This window comes from Montipora capricornis, chromosome 1 (assembly GCF_036669925.1).
Source record: "Montipora capricornis isolate CH-2021 chromosome 1, ASM3666992v2, whole genome shotgun sequence".
NCBI lineage: Eukaryota > Metazoa > Cnidaria > Anthozoa > Scleractinia > Acroporidae > Montipora > Montipora capricornis.
The window spans coordinates 3,638,673-3,656,172 of NC_090883.1; the positions used below are offsets into that span (position 1 = coordinate 3,638,673).

The window sequence follows — 17,500 nt, forward strand, 5'->3', positions numbered from 1 at the left end:
GTTGAGGCCGGTCAAGAACTAATTTCCATCACTGTTTTCAAAAAAATATCCAATGTCGTATTTTGTGACCTAAATGAGAAAATGAGACTACTTGATTGATGGGTGAAGGGAAGACCAGAGCATAGGCTACGAAATGCCTCTCGTTTGAACATCATTCCCACAATTCATTTAGTGGGTCGCGCGGCTAGTCAACTGAAGTCGATTCTGTGGGTACAACAGATTCAGCTGTGTATTTTACGCATGAGTAAAGTTAACAGAATGTGAATTTTGACGGCCCAGACAGGGATTTTGGTATATAAGACTATGAGAACCCGCTTTAATACTTACCTGACAAGTACTTGACTTTGGCCATGAGATACAGCCCTTCTAGTAGTCCCGGCACACTTTTGGTCAAGGGATCTAGCACAGCGGCACATCGCTTTAGGAGTGGAGGAGGCGGTTGACCTGGATTCTGAGCCTAGAAATGAAAAACTAGAGCTTAAAGAAAACTGCAACACTTTTCCTGTTGGCTTGTTTCAAACTGGCACCGGGATGGCGCAGTGGTTAGATACACTCAAGTCTCCCAAGTTTGATAATCAATGTCGATATTAATTACAACAAAGATAAAAGAGTGATTTATTGGTGGTCGTTTTTGCTTTTGATCAAAAGGTAACTTTTACAGTGTCGTATATTAAAATCACAGTGTTGTACATTATTTATAATTATTGACCTTTGATGTAATTGAAGAAAAGGGTTGCATCCCGTTCAGAGCGGAAAAGGCAAAATGTATCGTCTACGTAGCGACGATAGAATAAGACCTCTGAATCCCCGTATTGATCCAACCATATATTCTCATGGTGACCCATAAAGAGATTGGCGAGAACAGGGGCAAGGGGGGACCCCATGGCTACACCATCCACCTGGTCATAGAAGTTACCCTTGAACAGGAAGTGAGTTTCCTTGGTAGCAAACTCAAACAACCTTTTAAGATGTTGTTTACTAAGTTTCAAACCTGGGTTACCCTCAGTTATATACTTGACGGCAAGTACCGGTGAGTACGGTGAGTACCTCTCACTTGAGTGGCTTCATAGCTCAGTTGGTAGAACATTGCGCAATATAAGTTTAATACATTGACAGTGATTTCAAATATGAATTTTAATAAGTCAAATGGAGACTTAATACAAACCTCAGTAGGAGCATAAATAAGATAGTCATTAATAATTTGAAGAAGAAAGTCGGGATTTAAACTGTAGAAGTATTTCACTCCAAGGGCAAGACCCTGAAAGAGACAAACATCAAACGAAAATGAGCGGTGACGGCGACATTCATTACTGGGAAACCTTTTAAATCTCGCCCTTAACAAGGCGAAACTGAACCTTACAGTTAATGGTAGCTTGTTCGTTATATAGTTTAATGACTAACTTAATCGACAATTTCAAGGCAGGTGAAGGGATGGCGCAGTGGTGAGAGCACTCGCCTCCCACCAATGTGGCCCAGGTTCGATTCCTCGACTCGGCGTCATATGTGGGTTGAGTTTGTTGGTTCTCTACTCTGCACCGAGAGGTTTTCTCCGAGTACTCCGGTTTCCCCTCTCCTCAAAAAACCAACATTTGAACATTTGACTTGTTGTGTTAATTGTTAATTTCACTTTACATTGTCCCCAATTAGTGCTCCAGCGCTAAATCTACTAGACACTTAAATAAAGTTCCTTTCCTTTCCTTTTTACCTTGAGGGAAGTAAAGTGTGCATCAACAGCTTCATTTAGCAGGTTTATGACTTCCTCGGATGGCTTGTTCTTCTTTCTGTGCAAAACAGAGCTCAAGTATGATAACTCCTATGAAAGTACAATAGAGTACACGATTTAGTATATTTTTTACACTGAATGAAGGGGGTAGTTTCTAAAGAAACTGTGGTGCTGCGTCGGTGGGGAAGTAGTATACAAAAATTTGGTTTTATCAACAGAGTTGACAATGTAAATTGGCCACCGTACTGACGAAGGGCTAACGCTTGAAAGGTCAGCTTTTAGAATCTCTGTACGGTGGCCAATTTACATTGTCAAAAGGAAGAAGGATTGATGCTGTGGTGAGAGCACTTGCCACCCACCAAAGGGCCTCTGGTGCATTCGCAGACTCAGTGTCATATGTGGGGGGGAGGGGGGGGGGGGTTGAGTTTGTTGGTTCTGTACTCTTCTACGAGCGAATTCACTTTAGGTGCTCTGGTTTTCCCCTACCCTTAAAGTGGAACATTTGATCTGACTTGTTTTAATCTCATGAGATTTGATTTGATTTGATTTCCAGTCTAACTAAAAAGTAGCGCACTTTCACTCGACTAGATGAGCTTTAGACTTTCAGCAAAGAGACCATTCGTTATGTGTTAAAGATAAGGCCATAGGCAAAGGAAGTGGACAGGCAAAAATGAGCAACAGCTCCCAAGTCGACTCCCGGCCGACTGTGGGTTAACTGTTGGCCAACAGTCAGTCGACAGTCTACTAACATATGAAAATGTTAGCTATTTGAAGATACTTTCATGTTGCAAACACCACTTTTTCATGGGAGTTTTCGTTGAGAATCAGTATCGCCCTACAATTCCGTGCGAACCTCAAAATGCAACCTAATACATGACTATTTAATGCAAGATTCATGATAGAAACTTTGTGTTTTCATAGCGAATGGCTAACTCCTTTACCCTTAGTCACAATTACAAAACTCATCACTCTAAAAACGTGTTGACAAGATAAAATTCTCAATGTTAGGTTGATAAACTTTGTCACTGAAAATGCGCAAATGTCTTTGAAGGACAACATGCCACTTACGGAGGATTTTCCAATGGATTGTTGAATTTCATTGAGAAACTCCAACTGCTGCTCTGCATCTTCCACATGTCCCTCTATTAGCTGACATTTAATAATCCCTGAAGCATAAAACACTTATCGGTGAGGCCTCAGAAAAAGCTATTACCTGGGCAAGAAAGAAATCCCCTCACCCACCCCTCACAAGTAACGGGTGAACGAAACGCACAGTATAAATGTATCTAGTAATTTTGGTCTTTCACATTCCTGACCTCATCAAATGGCCTAGATGTTATATGAGAAAAATATGCATTCAATGCTTTTCAAATCAGTCACAGATGTTTTCTGACCTGTTAGAGCTGGTACACTTGTTTCATCAAGTTTCATTGCTGTTCGAAAGGCCCTCATTGCTTCCCGAATGCGAAGATGCAAGATGAGCTGATTTCCCAACTATGAACATCAAAATGTGACAATAATTATTAACATCACTGCTAATTTTCTCAGGGTTAATGCCAACATTCCGGCAACCTTTAGGGCTGTCTTTTCGAAAATCGCTCATGTTTGCGTTGTTTTTAAGAAACCCAAGGAAACTATACACCACTGGAAAGCTCATAAAATGTAGTATTTGAAAATGCCTTTAACTTTCACGTTTTTTATTTCAAAAAGCGAGAGCAAGTGCTCAAACGCGAAACGGACCTTGTCTGCTCAGCTGAATTAATAAGTAACCCTTCCGTTAACACGGACATCCAAACAAACCACACCCCACTGTGTGAGGCTGTTTTCATATTCTAAATAGCTTTCCCGTGGCGTCCAAGATCTCCAAGAGCGTGGCGTGCATACTTAAAAAACCTATGGGCCAACTTTGGAATGGAATATATGAATATTTGAAGTGCGGGTTACAGACGAAAGCCGTGATAGAAGTGATCCCAGACACCTGAAAAATTCAGGTGGCATTAACGGGATTCGAACCAAACTTTCTTTCATTCATTCTTCCTTTCCAAGAACACATGAATCCAACAAATTGACCTGCTTCCAACAGTGTGACTTAATAGCTCAGTTGATAGAGCTCTGCATCGCAGAGGTCATGTGGTTCGAATCTCGTTGACACCGCCTGAATTTTTTTGGTTTGTTTGAGAACAATCTTGAATTTGATTTATTTACATTTTTTTCCAAAAAGTGCCTTTGTCAGAAAAAACTAAAATTAATTTTAGGATTGCATATTTTTAGATCAAATTTCCTGGGCATTGCCATCCCGATTGTTCTGACACAAGGAGCTTTTGTATCGATACAACAACAGTAACCAGAACACATCTCAATTTACTATTCAACATGGTGGTGCCCAGGAAATTCGAAAAAAATATATGTGATTTAAAGTTCCTTTTTTTTTTCGTATAGACGCCCTTACGATTTCCAGAAAATTCAAACACATTTGATTGTAAACATCATTTCCTTTGGTTTAAAGTTCTTTTTTTTTTTGAGGAGAGGTTCAATTTAAGAAAGTCTTTGGCATTGGAGTGGTAAAGTGTGACGTCACAAATATTTAAAATTATAAAACTATGGAATTCATTAAGATCTTCAGAAAGTACATGATGAAGAATGACCATTTGCCAAAAATTAGCATCTTATTGCAGTTTGGGGATGAGATATTGGCCCTTTCATGCTACAGTGACTCCATACAAATCCTTACAATTTTGTCTTTGTTCTAAATGGTTTAGAACCAAAATTACAAGGATTTGTATGGAGTTACTGAAGCATGGAAGGGCTAATATCTTACCCCCATATTGCAACAATATGCTGATTTTTGGCAAGCGGCCATTCTTCATCATGTACTTTCAGAATATCTCAGTAAATCCCATAATTTCCTAAATTTCGTTTTTGTGACGTCATCACTTTACCACTCTTTTGGCATTATGAATAGAAGCTCTTGATTGACAAGTGTGACGGAAAATTCATCAGTAGTGAATTAAGGGTTAATGCCAACAACTCTGGAAAGCAGGCCGGTAATTTGTTGTTTTTTTGTCAGCTTTTCTTTCACAAATGTTGAACAGTGAACCTTCGTCGTGTTTAATGCTGAAATTGATGAAGATATAACATGTTGAATGTTGTTGAATGAAGTAGAACAAACAATAATAGACTATAGCTCCATTTCATTCAACAAGTTGCCATAAGTTGAACAGTCTCATAAAGCTGGTGACTCACACTTCAAGGTTGATCAACAAAATGTTGCACAATGTTGAACTGTACAACTCTGGCTTTATACCATGGCAAAATATATTGACTTAGGCGACAAATAACTCAAGAAAAGGGCTATAATCTCCTCGAAAAAAAATCTAGGTGCTGATTGTTTATTTTGTGGTTCAAATTTTTTCAACCAGTTCAAATTTTAAGAAAAAAAGTAAAATCGTTCTCTGGTAAAAAGTTTTGAAAAAACTATGAGCTTTCGACAGACTGAACTGCTGCCTTCAACGGATAAAAATGTGTGAAGCCTAAAAGCGAAAGAAATTTAAATATAACGAAAAATTCGGAGGAGGCCTCCACCACCTACACCTACTCCAGAAGAGTTGGTTGGTATGTTTTTTAAATGGGTTGAGCCAACAAACCGACGCAACTTTGCAGTCCTTCCCTACATCAAAGGCATCACGGAACCTCTCACAAGAATCCTCAAGGAACACGACATCCAAGTCACTAGCAGACCAGTTAAAACTTTACAGCAGCATTTCCCTATCCCTAAGTTTCGACCTGCCGAAGACGACCAGTGCAATGTCATCTATAAAATTCCATGCGCATCTTGCCCGTGGAGCTACATTGGCGAAACTAAAAGATCCTTTACTACTAGGAGAAAGGAACATATGAGGAACTTAAAGCATTGTACTAAAGGCTCAAATGTCGCAAAACACGCGTGGACTTTTAATCATGATATTGACTTTAACAATTCTAAAATCATTGACAAAGCGAACAACCGGAGCAGAAAGACATTGGAGTCATGGCACACGGCAAAAACTGTAGGGGCAGACAACAATTCGTGCCCGCTCCCAAGTCAATATCACATTCTCTTAAAGAAACACTAATTTTCTTAGCATTTTAAACATTCTTTCCACTACATGCTTTTACCCTTTAATTTATGCGAATTTTTCGTTATATTTAAATTTCTTTCGCTTTTAGGCTTCACACATTTTTATCCGTTGAAGGCAGCAGTTCAGTCTGTCGAAAGCTCATAGTTTTTTCAAAACTTTTTACCAGAGAACGATTCTACTTTTTTTCTTAATATGAATCCTGGTAACGGATCTTCAATATTTTTAAGTTCAAATTTTGATTTTCCTTGTTTCAGACTATGATAATGAATATTAGACAAAGAAAAATCAAAATTAAGCTGGTTTGAAAAAGTTTGAACCAAGAAAAAATTTGAACCTTACCACATACAATCATTTTCCGTACAAAGCAACATTAAAACCTACAATTATCTCTTTAAAAAGGTATGTTGTTCTTACAGTATTTCAGTGTTTGATTGACATCAGATTCTTACCTAATTTGATAATCTTTTACTTCATTAAATATGCAGTGATTTACTTCTCGCTGTTTGTCTCCAACGTGTCATGTTGAGTTTTGCATTTACATTTAATGTGACTTTACCTCTGTCTGATATTCAGCATTATTTGGCGAATGACTTCGTGCCCTCTCTACAAGCGTAAGTGTTTGCTGCAACACAAGATCATTTCTGCCACACTAGCAAAAAGAAAAGAAAAGGAAGAAAATGACAATGATAGATGTGAATACTTCAACAGGAAGGCTAAGAGAAAAGTACAAGATTCCTATAAAAGTGTCATATCACCCTCCTGCTCAACTCTTGTGTCAGCTGTGTCTAGAAACACAACTCTACTCCTCAAGTTAATGAAAACCCTAATTAGAAAATTGAGCATCTACCGTATCTCATTAGTTCAGTCCTTGGGCCGGTTGCTTGAAGCCTGTGGCCTGTTTCTAGAAAGTCCCGAAACTATTCGGGGCTATATCGGGTGCCACAAATCCCTTTATATCTTCGCAACGCCGAGGTTCCAAGCCATCAAACCTCGCAATCCTCTTAGTTTTTCTTACATTAAAAACATTTTAAAGGATCAGCTTTTCAAAATAAGCAGATTACAGTTTGACGACTGGCTTTTCGGGCCCGAAAAGTTCTCGGGACTTTCGAGAAACAGGCCCCTGGTCATAAGTGCAAAGAAACCGTACATCTCAGGAAATCTGAAGGGGTTGGTTAGTGAAAGTACGTGCCATTGGGGATCTCAAAAAAAATATGTCTGAAGACTAACAGAGTCCGGTGTTATATGCAGACTTAACACAATATCTCTTGACAAGCTTTGTAGACATGCCTTAAGTTGTGAACAATATCAAAAACACCCCGTAAATTTTGTCTTCTGATGGTCTCATCCTATTTACAACAAGGAATCCTGCCTTATTTTCCCTGTCACTTCAATCATCTGGTACATGTAGGTTTATTTTACCATCATGACCAGCTATTTATAATAATAATTATTATGACTCCTCAAAGTGACTTTGTTTCATGCTGTTGTTCTTTTCTCAAATCACGAACAAATTTCAGAGCCTATCTTCTGCAATCTACAGGTGCAAGTTTATGCACCAATAATTTAAAGTTTAACCCTTTGATGGCCAGACTTAGTATTTTACTCTGTCTAACGTCAGACGATTTTACTTGTCAATGGGGAACCCCTGGCAGGGTTAAGATTTTCGGATTAAAAGGCTAAATTGATTCAAATTTTTGGTCTTTGTTCAATGCTCTCAACTTTTGCCAACAAATTTATAACAGGTTATTGCAGACACTTTTCTCCAATTCTTAGTCAAACTCCGGCCAATACAAAAAGTGACTAATGATTGTTGTATGTGGTGATACAGTCCATAGCTGCTGCCTTACCATTCTGCTGAATGCCAATGCCAAGTCATGATACAGAAAAGGATTATTTGGTTCACATCTGTCAACCATCTGAATCAACTCTCCCAACCTGTCTGATGCCTAAAGAACAACAGGTTGATGAGATCAAGTGGAATACAAATTAAGATAAATAGAGTCTACAGAAACCATGAATGCTATCTCCATGTTTACCTCGCTGTATTTTCCCTCTCGACAGAGTGTGTACATAACAACCATTCTTTGCGCTTCAATGCAATTTCTGTTGCTGTTTAGAGCCCTATAAAGATGTGACACAAGAGAAAAAAAGTCCAATTTCAATATGAAGATCACTCAAAACAAACTTAATGATTTTTCAAGTTTGGATACTTGTACTTTGTACATTAACACTGTGTCAAAACACTGTGATCCCAAAACCAGGATTGGCTGCAATTTGGCAAAAAAAACTTGATACCAAAAACCCCCTCCACTGTAACGATGTTCAAAGAAGTTAGCACACTGGACTCTTTGACCCAAGTACTTACACTGTAGGTTATTTAAGCCCTGCAGGGGCTCAGCTCCACCCTGTTTCTCTCCAACAGGCCCCTGATGCAGCAGTTGCTTAAGTACCCCAAAGCTCAAAATTGCTTATTCCACAAAAGTCAAATGTCATCACTATTGGGCATGTCTTTTACATTATAACCAGTTGCAATTTTGCTTCAACATAAACACTCACATGAATTGTGTTATTAGTTGACATGCAGAACTGAGAATCATTTGTCCCAAAGATGTGCTGATAATTAAGAGGCATATTGTATACAATGTACCCATGTGATGACATAAAAACTTGTTTCGCATTCCAGTTTTGAAAGAATTCTTGCAATGCAAAGCAGATTTGACATCATCTCAGTTATACATTGTATACCCTGATCCCTCACACTAGCTTGACCATAGTACAAACAAATTCTGGTTTTATTAAATTTTACGGCCCACTAAAATTGCAGTTGCAGGATATTTTTACAATGGGTGAATAGATTAATCTCAGCAAGAAAAAATACTGGAGGTTAGAGGCACTTTAAAGTCTACCTCCTGATACCCAAATAGATAAATCACTTAACTGTAATAGCAAAAAAGTTTATTATTTTGTTCTTATTACAGATATTTTTAGGGTCTGCTGTTGTAACTACTAAGCCATCAGCTGCCCCCAGCAAACAAAACATTAATCTTTAAGATATCTAGTGTGCTTGATATTTTACCAACTGCATGCTATCCACCTTTTCAGCAAGAACAGGTTAAACTTTACAAATGGCTACCAGTGACATGTTGCTGGTGATAATCCAGACAATTCATCTCTAAGGACAAAATTAATGTTAATTCTCTTAGCTTTGTGGCTTGTGATTGCCTTTATCCTTTTTTTCTAAATGTATGCATACAACCGCACAGCTCTAAGGTGTATTCATACCTATGTGCTGTCTCTAAAGTTTGATCCCAGTCTTGAAGAGCAAGTTGTAGTCTCATTTTTTCAATCAGAGCAGGTGTGAAATCTGGATATCCCACAACAGCCTACAGCATAAAATATTAATATTATTAATGTATTCGGTGATATTTAAAGGTGTACGTGACAACAGTCCACAGAGATCAAACAGTCAAGACATACCCAATTTAGAGTGGAGATTTAGACTCCTTTGCCAAAAAAAGTGTTTAAAGTATCAGAGCCAAATCAATGTTGCAAAATTTAGCTATGTCCAGCTTCTTCCACTATTGTTGCATTTAATCAAACCCTGAATTATAACAACATCTCATGGTAGGAGAGAGGCCTTTCAATGAGGGCAAATGATTTCCCTTTTCATATCTTTTATTGTCCCAATGCCACTATAACCAATACTAATGATTATTACTCTAATTTGTGTTCTTGCCATTACAAATGTTCCCATGACTACAAAATAATGTTCCCATGACTACAAATTTCTCTGTTGCCTTCTCAATATATTTTACCTAATTAATGGTCATTTCATCAGTTACTTTCTTCAAGTGGCAATTTCTTTTACCTAACAGTCATACATTGTACCTTGATGACAGATTTAGTGTGTTTCATGTACATGTAGCTGTTTTTTGCAAGTTTAACCCATTGATCCCCGGGAGCGAGACTTGACTCGTCTAACGCCAGACAATTTTACTCATCGATGTATAAATTTATGTAATTCAGGGCTCGAAATTAACGAAAAAATCCAGTCGCATTTTGCGATAAGATAGGAAAATTTAGTCGCAATTTCGTAAATTTTAGTCGCAAAATCGCCGCGCTGCATTTTGTTGTCAGCGGTTTAGCAAAAACCGAAAGAAACTGCTGAAAATGGCGAATGATCGAAGGAATGGAGCTGTGCACGTAACATCACAGCTAAATTACTATACAATTATGCTACATTCAGAGAAAATTTACAGTGAGAAACAAAATAATTTTGTCATTTATTTATTTATTTATTTTAGCAAAAGTAGCAGGAAAGTGGCAACTGCCAATCCTTTTGTTTCGAAAGAACGAAGGTGACAACAAGTCGCAAATTTGCGACATCTCCAGATATTTTAGTCGCAAAGGGAAACATTTAGTCGCAAATGCGACCGTATTGGTCGCAATTTCGAGCCCTGTGTATCGGTGTATTTAGTTTTCTTGCTATGTCCAACACAAGATAATTTACTGCCTAATTGCAATTTAGTATTCTAGTAAACAGTTATTTCATTTGGCAAGGATTATCATTTTGCTAAGTTGTTTACAAATTAATAATAATGATAATCATTTGTCAAACCTGATTGATAAGTTCTAATGCTCCACTGAAGTTATTTTTTGCTTCTAGGAACTTGGCCTGCAAAGAAGTGTACATGCACCCTGTAGTTTAACATTTATTTTTGAGGTAAGTAACTGCAGGAACAGCATTTTTAAGAGTATACGAAAAGCTAATCTAGGTAAAGCCTGTACCCAAGAGCAAAAAATGTACAAGTGAATATGTAGCAAACAAAAAGATAAGCAGAGGAGTCAACAATACCAATTAAGAAAAAACAAAAGTTTAAAGTTCAAAAGAAATTAAATCCTGCCATCAATAAATAAAACAGTTCTTTTATTTTTTCTTCAAAAATTATTAAGGTACAGTACAGTGTATCCCAAAATCTGCTAACCTTTCCAAGTAAAGCATCCAGATTTTTAACAACTTCAGATCTAAAAAAAATAGGATACTACCATAATGACACATCACAGCCAAACAACACTTAAAGTATTCATCTCGATGAAGGAATAGAGTTACCGGTAAAACATTTTCTCCAGCTCAAGAGCAATATTTATCCTGCATTCACATTTTCATTAACTAAGTTGAATGTTTTCAGCAACATATTATTAGCAATATATCAAATTAAAAATTAAATTTAGTAAGTATAATATTATTATTTCCATGGTTGGACACCTAAAGTTTCCTGTCGTCAATTGCTAAGTTATCGATCATCAGTTCAGACTTGAATGAGCCATGCTTTTGATCCATTTTTTCCTTCATCGGTATTGACAATGCTCCTTAAGTTATTTGGAATGTACACAGCTCATACAGTGTAACTCATTTCAGACTGAAATGATCATCTTGATAAAAATTATGACAATGAAACAATCATTGTCTTGTTTGTGTAAAATTTACACTCATTTGGACACAGAAAGTAAAAAAATATATATATAATATATATATAAATTATGAAAGTTTCTCTGCATGTTCCTAGTGTCAGTTTGAACCACATATTTAAAGAATGAATTGCCACCACAAGCCAATTAGCATCAGTTCAAGCACCACATCACAAAAACAAAACACAGAAGAAAAACAACACCTAACTGTTCAGGACAAAGATGCAGTATACATTAGAAAGTGAGATCTCTGATTTTAATGCCTCAAATAATAATGAAAATAATTATTATCATAAATTATTATTATTATTATTATTATTAATTTTTTTATTTTTTATTTTTTTTTTTATTGTCTTTGACCAAAGAGATTGGATTCAGCAAAGTAGTAATAAATGCTTGTGCATTTAACTTATGGTAGAAAACTTAGCAAGTAGTGCTTACCCACTGAGTGCCTCATCAAACATCTTGATGCTCTTTTTGGCATACGAGTCTTTTCCACTTGTTATATCGACCCAACCACGCAAAAGAAGTCCCTTGGGATAAATTACATACATTTGAAGTCAGCAATGGAATTCAATCAAACTGCAACTTTTAGTAAAATTGACATTTGGGACTACTTAACACTAACAAGTAACAAATTGAAGTTTTAAATAATTAACTCACAAAAATAAAAATTAATACACTACCTAACCCAATGACTCACATAAAAGTAATAGCATACTCATCAGTTTAAGAGCATCCCAATCATCTCATACATTTTAAGTACCATACTTTATAAACAACTTTTTGAGAAAGTTGCCTACACAACAAATGTTAATACACATAAGTCATATAATTAAACAGTGGAGAGAATCAAGTTAAGATGCTGATCATAGCAGCTATTAACAACCAAAGGCAAGCCTGAAAAACCCAGGCTTGAACAGGATTCAAACCCAGTTGAGCTATCAAGCCATCTGGGAGATGGTCATAATTTTGGTGAGTCCACAATTTGAGCCTGTAGAAGATATACCAGTTGATACATGCACGATGAAAGTTAATATGTGAAAGCCATATAATTATAATATATTTGAACTGTGGAGAGTTCTATAGTATGTGAAAAGAACTGCAGAGAGTTCAAATTTATTCTTGTCGCTTTTTTTCGCTTTTGCCATATACAGCATTTTAACCTGAATACTTTCACCTTAAGAAAAAAGGTCATCCCTCTCTACAGACCAATTTAACCGTTGTTCAGGCTACACTTCTTCTCATTCATAATGGAGAGCACTGCCGCGTATCGGCGATGGATGGTGTCAACTACATTGAGTTGTCACATTAAATAACATGTTCCTTTCATTTCATTCGTTCAATAAGAAGCGAACTTCGGAAAAGACCAAGCATTTGAGCAGTTGCTGAAAGACATCGCTGAACAGTGTTTTGACCGACGTGTCGGTAGTGTGTCGGCCAACGCGTCAGTAGTATGTCGGCCAACGTGTCGGTAGTGTGTTGGCCGACGTGTCGGTCATGTGTCGGTGGTGTGTCGACCGACGCGTTGGCCGCGTTGGTGGGATCGGATTCTTAAATTTTACCAATTTTTTTATGATGATTGATGCTCCATGCACAGTAATGTATCCCAAAATAGGGCATGTAATAGCCTCCTATGCAGACACTCTTAGGGATTCGTCTTGCATTCCTCCCCCACGAGCGTCTGCTGAAATGAGCCACACCTTCCTTTCACTTTGTAAGTAACCGTTATCTGGAAATCATGCGTGGGTTACTTAACTGTAGGAACCAATCAGCCCTGTGTAGATCTCCCCTGGGAGCATCAATGCATCAACTTCTTCTTTGGATGAATCATGAAATTCAAAATATTCCTCAGAAACATTAATTTTGTTTCCTCAGGGGGGTACTGCATTTGCACTCTCGCGAGTCAAAATGTGAGTGCTTGGCAAGGGTGTGGTGTCGTTTCATCAACCGGTACTAGTAAAATTGAAAGCGCCGTGGAAATATATAAATACCTTCAAGCACAATAAACACAACTAGGACAGTAGTGAAAAGAAAGCTTGAAAAAAATCGATTATGTTTAAGCTTGAAATTTTCAGATCGTTCGTACTCAGTGTTTCTTCAATTTGAAAAATAAAGCAAACCTTAAATCAGTTCAACCAAAGGACTACAAGAAATGGGGTTATTCAAACAAAACGCTTTCACTGAAATAGCCGGAAAGAAATGTATATATTTTATCAATCCCAAGCGAACGTGACAAATAGGTTTGAATCGCATGCATGGGAGCAAAATATTTCAACCATACAAATTCTACCGTACTGATTCTGTGAAGAGCCGCAGACATCTATACGCTCCAGTTTCTCTTTGATAACAATTTAAGTCATCAGTTTTAAATGCCCAACACACAAACCCCATCTTCTTGCAGTGGCCGTAAGCAAGATTTCTCAGGCTCTACACTTCCAGAATCTGAAAGTCCGTTGTGATCGATTCAAAAGACGCTCGTGGGGGAGGAAAGTGTGACGATGCCCTAAGAGTGTCTGCATGGGAGGCTAGGCATGTAAAGAACCTTTCATACTTGATAGTTGAGATTTTTGGAGACGCATGTATGTACAAAGGTACACTAGTGTCACAAATGCAAGTAATGACATGCACACTGATTTCAGTAAGCATTGCAAAGTGTCCCCCATTAACTTCATTTACCCCAACCTAAAAATAATTCTAACCCTAAGACTTCTTCTTGTTCAATATTTAATTTTCCTCACAACAATGTTAAAAAACCCAACTGGAGCAAGGAAACCCATCAGCTATTTACAATTCATGGTAGCATTGAGACCACCAAAGGCATAAAAATAATCCATTCAGCGATTGGAATGGGATTCAAACCTTTGCTTGCAAATCTCTTCAATCCAATACATGCTTGTGGAATTGTGAAATTGATTATTGTCATTAAAAGAAATGTCCAGTTACACCTGGATCTTGAATACTGACATCACCTTACCTCCTTATTGCTGTTGGACATTTTGATCATTCTGTCAATATACTCCCGTGCCTTGTCATGGCGTCCAGTGTGCCACAAAAACATACCAGCAAAATACAAGGCCATTTCACCACATGACTGGCGATCTTGCCTCAGTTTTGTCTCTAGTTCTTGCACTGCTTCTCTGTCAACAAGTTTTGCCTTTTTGTGTGCATTTATAAGTGCCATTGTGGAACACAAAAGCACATCTGGCTTGTCTTTTATTGCTTCCAACTCTCTAATAGCCTCTGATGGTCTGTCTGTTATTTTTTAAAGAGAAAAAGTTAATTATATTTTTTACAGTATTAATTAATTAACTTCCCTGAAAAGAGTGACAAAGATTTTACTCTGTATAATGCCACAGATGTGTCCAGGAATACACTTAATTAGATGCACAGCCAATTTTGACATCCATCAATTCATGTAGCGTCCCCTTAAGTCTAAGCCTTTGCTCCCTATTTCCAGCAATAAGGTAAGGGTAAAGGTTTGCATTCTTATGCAGCTGTTAATCCTTACTTGAGGAGCAGGCTATTTGGGGGACACTTTGTGGTGTTAATTATTGTCTGTATTCAGAGACACGAAGGGCGTTGAAGTTGGTGAAAAGAGCAATTGGGGTTCCAACTTTGAGATTCTTATTGAAATCAGCATGCTATATTCTAATTAGGAGCATTTCTGGACATATCTGTGATCCAAGGTGGTTTAACTCCTCATGGTGGGAAACAGTTCAAGGCTGAAAGGGTTCTCATCATCTTTATGCAGCCCTTTCTCTCTTAAGGAGCCGGCAAACAAGGAAACATTGTTGCGGAAAATGTTTCTTTTGCACACAAACGAGAAAACAAACGAAGAAACATTTGCTGAAAAAGCAAAATCATTTTTGCTTCCTGAGAATCAAATTTTGCTTCCACAACAAAATAATGTTTCCTGGGGCCGCAAACAGGGAAACATTAATTTTGCTTCCGCAACATTGTTTCTTCGTTTGCAGGCGCCTTTAAGAGCAACACTTACAGACTTAACAGTGTCACTGTAATGTCAGTCAATCTTACTCATCATTGGGGACCAGTTTAGGGGTGAAATTAAGTAATAATTAGTATGCATTACATTGTACATTCATAAATCAGACCCTAAGAACAATGTCATCTCAGTGGAAACTTGTCACCTCAGGGGTTCCTCAGGGCTCCTTAATTGGACCAATCCTGTTTCTTATACACATCAACAATATCAGTTTAGAGTTATCACCTGATACTATTCTTCCCCTCTACGCTGATGATGCCAAGTGTTGTAGAGTTATACATGTATCTTCACAAATGGATTGTGAAATCTTGAAAGATGATCTACGTTCTATTACAAACTGGAGTGATATTTGGGACATGAAATTTAATATAGGTAAATGTAAAATACCTCTGTATCGCCAAAAAGAGGAACCCTATAATAAATACATACCACCTTGGTTCTAATCAAATATCCTTATGTAAGGAAGAAGGAGGACCTGGGGATCATCATCACTCACAACTTGGCATGGTGAGATCACATGTCAACTAAAGTATATATTGCCAATGGGATGCTATGCCTCATCAGAAGAACTTGTGGAAATCGCCCTAACCCAAAAATCTTCCTGAAGTTGTTTATTCATTTGGTCAGACCACACCCGGAGTTCGCCTGAGAAGTCTGGTCACCCCATCAAGCGTATTTGGTCGACATCATTGAGGGTGTACAGCGCAGAGCCACAAGAGTAATTTTCAAGAATAAGCCATATGAGGAAAGGTTAAAGTTGCTTAAGTTACTATCTTTAGCATCTAGAAGAAAGTACTTTGATCTTATTTTCCTTTTTAAATGTAAACAAGGACTATGTGACATTGATTTATGTGATTACTTACATGTAGCACCTGCAGGAAACACTTCATATAATCTTTAGGAATAACTGAATGTTCTTATAAAATTAAATATGCTAGAACAAACTTGCCAAAGTTCTCGTATTTTCATCGTGTTGTTAATGAATGGAATGTCTTGCCCTTGACTTAAAGAAAGTCAGTATCTATAAGCAATTTCAAGGGTGACCTTAAGGCCCATCTTCATAATTTAGAACTTGCATAGTATAAATTTATATTTTTAGTATTTATCATTCTCTGCTAGCACTTTAATTCTTTTGTAAGTTTTCTTATTATTGTATATATTTTTCCACAGATTTTAAGTTATTTAGCTTGGTAGCCCTGGCTTGGTTAGGAAAATATTTTTCTGTTTCCGGGGCTTCCTCAGCTTCTGTATTTAGGTTGCTGGAAACTATTAAAGTACCGGTAAAGTAAGGTAAAGTAAAGAAAAGTAATTTGATCAATGGCGATTTGGGCTCACATGAAAAAAAAGAGTGCAAGGCTTCTATTAATTTAAAGAAAAGGAGTCAAATCTAAAAGATTGATTCAGAAGTGATCCTCGCATGTATCTGAACAATTTAAGCAATTGTCTCTCTTTCTTTTTAGACACCTGAAAAATTCAGGTGGTTTTAACGGGATTAAAACCCCACTGAAGAAGCCACCTGAATTTGGTTTTCCAACCCAACTGCGCATAATTTATTGCATCACTGGCACACGCATTAGCTCACACGCATTGATAAAATGGCGGATTTTCATTGAGGCGAAGCCAAATCTGTCAAGGGATGGTTATTTTCTCCTGAACGGGCATGGTGACCCCCCACCCCCCTTTTTAATTGTGTTATGTACTCGTAATAGGTACACAGAAAACATATCTTAAGGAGAAAAAATGTTGGATAGTAGAGGTTGTAGTATTCATATAAAATGATGTGAAACTGCATTTGGAGCCAGGCATGGAGTGTGAAGTGATGATGTATCAGTCCAATTTTCTTACATTTCTTCGCAAGATCGAGCAATTTGAAATCATTTTACTGAAAGATTTTAGCCTGGACAAACAAGTAGGCTCCTCAAACAAGTTTTCAGTAATAATCAGTTGTTGCTTATGCTATATAAGAAAAAAAATTGCGGTTGATCAAGTTTCGAACGCTTCTCGCATGATTTGGTAAAAACACTTAGAATAAAGGGCCTGCAGCGCGAAAACAAGCACAGTGACCCCATTTTTTTCAATGTCCTTTGCATGAATATCCATTGTGCCAAGTTTGACAAAAATCTCGATTGTACATCATTTCAACGGAATTACCTTACATACTTATACATACATACTTAATTGACC

General features: G+C 37.4%; 1 protein-coding gene across 2 annotated transcripts in view; it reads right to left on the reverse strand.

Moving 5' to 3' along the window:
- LOC138040616 (tetratricopeptide repeat protein 21B-like) overlaps positions 1-17,500 on the reverse strand; it is a 60,177-nt gene that overhangs the window by 39,118 nt on the left and 3,559 nt on the right. For both annotated transcript variants that reach the window (XM_068886374.1, XM_068886329.1), the window contains exons 3-15: positions 14,288-14,565; positions 11,752-11,843; positions 10,827-10,866; positions 10,460-10,516; positions 9,124-9,224; positions 7,878-7,962; positions 7,689-7,787; positions 6,398-6,490; positions 3,118-3,217; positions 2,792-2,889; positions 1,706-1,813; positions 1,166-1,258; positions 328-457 (exon numbers count right to left, since the gene is read on the reverse strand). In XM_068886374.1, coding sequence (XP_068742475.1) covers positions 328-457; positions 1,166-1,258; positions 1,706-1,813; positions 2,792-2,889; positions 3,118-3,217; positions 6,398-6,490; positions 7,689-7,787; positions 7,878-7,962; positions 9,124-9,224; positions 10,460-10,516; positions 10,827-10,866; positions 11,752-11,843; positions 14,288-14,565 — 1,374 coding nt within the window. The remainder of the gene's footprint in view (positions 1-327; positions 458-1,165; positions 1,259-1,705; positions 1,814-2,791; positions 2,890-3,117; positions 3,218-6,397; positions 6,491-7,688; positions 7,788-7,877; positions 7,963-9,123; positions 9,225-10,459; positions 10,517-10,826; positions 10,867-11,751; positions 11,844-14,287; positions 14,566-17,500) is intronic.